This window comes from Puccinia triticina, chromosome 2A, assembly GCF_026914185.1.
Source record: "Puccinia triticina chromosome 2A, complete sequence".
In the NCBI taxonomy this organism is placed as follows: domain Eukaryota; kingdom Fungi; phylum Basidiomycota; class Pucciniomycetes; order Pucciniales; family Pucciniaceae; genus Puccinia; species Puccinia triticina.
Genome location: NC_070559.1, coordinates 2,327,874 through 2,334,387, shown reverse-complemented (window position 1 = coordinate 2,334,387; position 6,514 = coordinate 2,327,874). Strand labels below are relative to the sequence as shown.

General features: G+C 47.4%; 1 protein-coding gene across 1 annotated transcript; it reads left to right on the top strand.

Annotated features, from left to right (window-relative positions):
- Positions 1-261: 261 nt before the first annotated feature.
- On the top strand, positions 262-1,042 carry PtA15_2A233 (uncharacterized protein; the record flags this gene model as incomplete). Its single annotated transcript, XM_053166233.1, has 2 exons — positions 262-726; positions 803-1,042. The coding sequence occupies 2 exons, from the start codon at positions 262-264 to the stop codon at positions 1,040-1,042; spliced, it is 705 nt and encodes a 234-aa protein (XP_053017475.1).
- Between the last annotated feature and the right edge of the window lie 5,472 nt (positions 1,043-6,514).

The window sequence follows — 6,514 nt, the reverse complement described above, 5'->3', positions numbered from 1 at the left end:
CCGGAACATGCCCATCGGGCCCCCAGCGGGTGGCGGTGGCGGCCCGGGCCACCAGGCTTCCGGCGGCAACGTGGTGACCCGGGTACATTTTGCACCTGCTCCGGGGATTTCCTCCAATGCCCAGCCAACGGCTTGGTTGGCCCAACGTTTACCCAAACATACATGTGTACCAATCTCCAACGGTTGCGGCCGCGGGCAGACAAACCGTCAGAACAACGGCAGCGCATACCTCCAGATGACGTTCTGGTGCGCCCGTGGTGTATGTATGTTATTAGACCTCAGTCCGTTGAGCCGTCGTCCATCAACCGATCGGCCTCCACTTCGAATCTCAAGACGCTCAACAGCTCCGACCCCAGATCCGCCTCCCGACTCAAGCGACTCAACACAGAGACCAGCATGCGGGTCAAATCAAACCCTGAGCAGACAGTGATCGAAGTGCTTTCCAATCACCTTTCGGCCTTCTGTGATGATGAACATCATGCATGCTCAAATCTTGCTACTCAGGATCAACGACGTCAAGGAATACTGTCTGAGCTACGACGACATCCCTCTGCAAGTCTATTGCTCACTCCCGATGATTCCAAGTCCGGCAATGATGGGGAAAACAAGAAGGCAGAAACCGAATCCAAACCCCTTGCTTATGGTCCACCAATTTGCGGCTACCAAGCCGAGGCTCCAGGAGAGTTGACCACCAAAGCTGGGGAGTCATTCAAACTTAGGTCTCATGTAAGTCAAATGTTAATGTGAGGGGTCCCTTGAGGCTGCGATAACTGATGCTGTCTTTTTTTACTTTGGGTGTCAGTCAAAGGGCAGATACTACTTGGAGAGGGAAAGCAATGTTATCGGGTCACCTCTTTCGGGCACACAAGTCGCGTTCCAATCGCAGCCCACCACCTGGTCTGGGGAGCTCACGAACGTGATGCAGGGCGAGAAGGTCCGGGTGTTCACCCACAAGACCCGCTTCCACTGGGTATACTGTCTACGCGAATCGAGTGGCGAGCTGGTCTGGCTTCCGAAGTGGATCCTATCGGCGAACCTGTAGGTGATCCCTGACCCATACTCGCCGGGCTCGCACAGTAAGCTGCAGAAATACTTGCCCCAACAATCGAGTGTTCGCGGGGGTAGTAGCAAGCCGGCGGAGTCCTCGTCGGAGCAGAATGCGAATCGGAAGGCAGTTATGTTAGGCCGCTCGGCCTCGACCGTAACCCCGCCGAAACATGCCCCCACCAAGCCCGGAGGAGGCAGCCCCACCTCGGTCCGCGGCCTCCGCACCCAGCGGAGCCAACCCTTTAATCCAAACACCCTCGCCATCTCCATCGACTCCTCCATGAAGACCAGTCTCAAGGAACAAACAGGACAGCACCTTCGCCACCCCGGGGGGCGGCCGACTCTGGCACCTCCTTGACCCCCTCTTTCACTGATGGTTCTCGCGCTATCAACTTCACCCCGTGTAGTCGCAGGTCTAGAGTCAGCTCTACCTGGGACTCCTGAAGATTCTCTCGTCTTTTCTACCTTTTTTTTCTTGTTTCAACTCCATACGCATATGTTGTGATCCCTTTTTTTCCAAGTGTCCGATATTCCTTTGTTTCTTTATTTCTGTCTCGACAGACCACCTTATAAAACTAATCAAGAGATCCTGATCATAAGTTTCTTTTCATCAAACCCTTTTTTTATCTGATGATGATGGTGTAGAGCCTTGGCGAGCTAGCTCTGTAGCTCGATGAGCACATGCGGATTGGTGAAACAAGTTCTGGCCAGCTTTGTTCTTCTTCACTTGCCCCTTTTTTGTTCAACTAGGGTTTGAGGGCGGCTACGCCGCCCTGTGATACAAAAAAGGGTATGTAAAAACAGAAAAGAATTTGTGGACCCTTCTACAACAAAATGAAAAAAAAACTGTTCAACAAATGGACCAAAACTTAATAATCAAACCACAAGAAATCTAAAGAAGCACAAATCTGTCAACCACATTGAATAGTTCCATAGACAATCCAATTTGGAAAACCGCCAAATTTCCTGGACATTTCACCCTCAACAAAGCTACATATAGGTGACCATGCGCAAAAACTTGAGACTTCAATAGGACAACTACATTATTCAAATTCCCGAAAATAGGGCTCTCATTGGAACGGCGGAGGAGGATTTTGTAGAGATTATCACATAAGTGTGCAGAAGGCATTGGAGATGCACCTCCTGTTGGGGAGTAGATATAAGTGATGAAGTCATTGTTTGAAGAGATGTGGCGTAGGTTGGATAGAGGGATAGAAGCGCTGAGGGTTGGGAAAGCCATCAGGTGGAGATGAATCAAGATGTTGCATTGTTGGAAAGGTGGGAAAATCATTGGGTATTGGACGTTTTATTTATGTTGGAGGGGGGAGGGGGAGTTTTTCTGGGGAGAGGATTGTCATGAAGCGCGAAATTGGTTGTTGGTCCGCAAAAGGACAAAGCCAGTATTGGGGCGCTGGTAGTGAGAGGGGGAAGGAAAGAAGGGGAGAGCACTGTCATGAAGCGTGAAATTGGTTGATGGTCCACAAAAGGACAAAGGCGTATTGGGGTGCTGGTAGTGAGAGGGGAAAAGGAAAGAAGCAAGGCAAAGTTTTTTATACCCGTGATGAGTGAGGCAAGATTTCTCAGAAGGGCTTGGAGGAAGATCCAATACCAGGAACACACGCAAATTACTATTTTTCAAGGGCAACCTGAGTTTCCCATTTTTGGAGGGGAGGGACTTGATTTCACGAGGAAATTAAGGCAGTGAGATGTGATTGTTTCCCGGTTGAAGACATTTTCTGAGGAAGTCTTGGAAAAATGTAGGCCAGGCAATGTGGGTGGCAGTCTTTGACAGCTTCCGCACCACAAAAGTGGAAGGCAACACGGACATAACATGACTTAAAGGAATGCAAAAGGAAATGATGGAAAAATTGTCATCTGTTCTAGTCGCTTTGTACAATGCAGACAATGGGGGGAGGGCCACATTATAAAAGCACACGGCCTGTAGATGGTTTCAGGTCATCGCTTGGCTCTTGCTCGGCGCCAATTGCTTAAAGAGCCAAGCGATCCAGGGCAGATTAGACCTGTAGTTTTTTGTTGTAATGGCAAAGAGGGAGGAATGCTGCCAAAAAAGTTTTTGGCGGGCGCCTGTTGGTCCCATTAATGTTAAACCGCTAATGTCCGATTGGAGAATCAGCACGTTGGCTGAAGCCTAGCCTGCAGGAATTCCACAGTTCAGAATAAAACCAAGAGAGAAAATCAGCAGATACAGAAGGCTGGAAAACTTTGGTTCAAGGACTAGGAAAGAAGCAGACGTATTACTGATGAAGGTTATTTTCATACATGGAGAGGGGAAAGGGTGATAATTAGATGGAGCTAAGCGTCGCCAATTTAATAATTATAACAATGAATTGCAAAGGTGAAAATATTGCCATTTTAAATGTTGGCAGATCCAGCCAACTCGGACAAGATGCGCAAGTCACCTATTGCTCATCCCGTTGGCGTTTTGGGATAACGCTGACAGGAGCTTTAGCTCTTCTTTGGGATGTCGGAATGCATTCGCCAGTAAGTTGGATTCCGTCCGTTGGCGAGTTACAGCGGTCAACCGGGCCGGCACCTATGAGTCATGACTTCAGATGCGGTCGGGGTAATCATAGCATCATCGACTTGGATTTGCGATGTCCCGACTGGTTGCTCAGCATCAACTGGCAAGGGAGGGATGGATGCTGAAGCCCGTGCGCTACCAGTCCAATGGGCGCTGTACGCAACATCCGAGATACATAAGCACCGTGGCAAATAGGATAGAAGACCAAAATATTTGCTTAAACCTACAGGTTTCTTCCAGGTCTTGCGGGACTGCCGTTCCCACCTGGAGGGGGCAGAGGACTGGCACCGCGGTTGCCACTTGGTGGATTAATACAGCTGAGGGCGAGGACCTGGGAGGGATAATATGAAATCATCAGTTGAGTCCAAAGACATAAATTATTCATTTTATCTGTTATGACAAACCTTGACTACTGGCATCCCATTCTCCATGTCCCAGTCACAAAGAAACCCAATCAGGGAAAATTCTTGGTTGACTTGAAAGAGGAAATGGGTATTGGCCATGTTGCGTCGACCGGGGATGCCAAATTTTGGACCGATCAAATTTGGACAATTTCAAAATTAGTGTATGCAATAATATGGATTGTGGGTGATTTCATGTAGATGGGCTCAGGGGGAAACCGTACTTGTGGATCCCAGTCATGGTGGCGCATGGTCACCATAAGGTTATTTTCAACATGACCGTTATTTTCAGCTGTCTCGCGCTTGACGGCTACGGCAGTTCCAATACCGTCAACTGAAGTTTTGTTGGTCATATTGCCGAGGAAGCTCGGAGGGATGCCGGAAAAGGTGTTAAGAGGTGGGAAAAGTTCGCGGTCATTGAACTGGACATGGATTACTTATTATGGATCGGAGAAATGGTCGAAGACCTTGTCCTGGACACAACCTCAGAGGAAATTGGGGAAGAATCCATTCCCGGAAGCGCAATACAGTCACGATTTCTGAAATGAAATTCAGTTTCCCTTTTTTGTGGGATCAATTGCGTCCGGGAAGACTTGGAGGCACACCGGAAAAGGTGTCAGCCTGGAGAATGGCTTGGGGTGATTTTAAGAGTTCTGAAAAGAATCTCAGGTAACCATTTTCTAGTGATTGATTGCATGTGGAAAGGTGACAATGGAACAAAAAGGGGAGGGGGATGTGGGCGAAGGTGGGAGGGGAAAAGGAAATTAAATTAACGGAGTCCAGGTTGAATTGAATTATACGGGAAAAGTATAAAAGGAGGCAGCGAGTCAATGATTGCTGGTCATGGCTTGGCTCTTGCTCGGCGCCAATTGCTTAAAGAGCCAAGCGATCCAGGTGCATTGGTACCTGTAATTTTTTTGGGGATGGGGGAAGGGAGAAATGCTGCCATTTTTTTTTTTGGTGGGCGCGGCGGTCCGCTTAATGTTAAACTGTTAATACTTGCACATGTTTTAATCAATATTAAACATTGTGATCATATCTTGAACGAGGGCCTCTGGAAAAACCCGGCATTTTCGGGCGGGTATATGTCATGTCTAGTTTTTACGGAAGCCCTAGAGGGACACGCATCCGGCCACCGTTTGGAAAAATCAAAAAATGTGATTTCACAAAATACAGATGCATGAAACGTGTACCACACAAGAATGAATCACCCATCATCCCTCATTCCTCACTACACATTGATTACTCCGCACACACCAGTGACATACCACCATTGTCTAACTTTATATAATTCAACACACATACACCTAACTTAACACAAGTCCCCCCTGGTTGGAGGTTTGTTGTGGCTGGTGGCAGAGCCGCCCCCCCCCCCCCCCCCCCCCCCCCCCCCCCCCCCCCCTCCACAGACAGACTTGTGCACAAGTTTAAAAAATTTGGTTAGACAGAAAAGGCAAATGGCTGGAAGGAAAATAATAAGCCTGAACCAGCCTCTACAGACCCGCCCCAGAGAAAAGTGATACTTCCAGACCTCAGCTTTTATTTGGCGCTGGTCTCATCTTTTCAATCCCAATTTTTCTCTGTATACTGATGTTTTATGTATAAGAAAAAGTGAAGAAATGTAAACCAAGGATCTACAACCACCATGCCTTGTGGATCTTGGATTCAAAACCTCATGGATATCTGCAGATCCTACACCTCTAGCCACTCAATTGTTCTGTGTTGTTGCAGATCAGATATCCACCCTTGCAAATTCTCAGAAAATCTAAGAATGGATCTTCAGAGCAATATAACATTCTTCAGGATTCCTCATGAAGGGACTCCTCTCAAAGTGTGATTGGTGAAATAGGGCCCAGGGGGAGCTCTTGATGAACCTGCCAGAAAGAAAGGTTTACACCACCCTCTTGATGATTGGTCATCAAGGGATTCCAACCATCCAGAGAGTTTGGTACTCTGCTTGATGAACCATTTGTGTGTTTATTGTGAAGCCCATTAGAATTGATCAAGGGTGATGGATGTAGGTAGAGGAGCCTGGGGTTGTTTCTGCTAATGACTAGCTGACCTGAATAAATTTACACATAAATCTCATAAATTATTTTCCATCAGTTTGCCGGTCTTGTCAGCCTTAGAGCCAGCGCAGCTGGAATAAATTCTGCCTTTTTCTATTTTCTTATATCTAAATTACATCATATCTTATTCATCCTAAGAGTTATCCTTGTTTTGAATTCAGATCCTGTTTCCTCATTTAATGTTAACCCTAGTTAGAACTTACCATTTCTCTGTAACTCTACTACCTCTTAGAGTTCTTGAGTTGTGGTGCACATGCACAGCAGTGACGTGTAATTGCTACCAGGTGCGCCAACCACTTGTCCATATGTAATTACATAAGCAAATTGTGAAAACATTCAAACTCAGGATCCCCCATGCATCAGGAGGATCCACAGACTTCAGCACACCAGAACAACACCCAGAGACACCCCAGGATCCCCAAACAGAGGCAACTTCACTCCCAGTATCACCACAG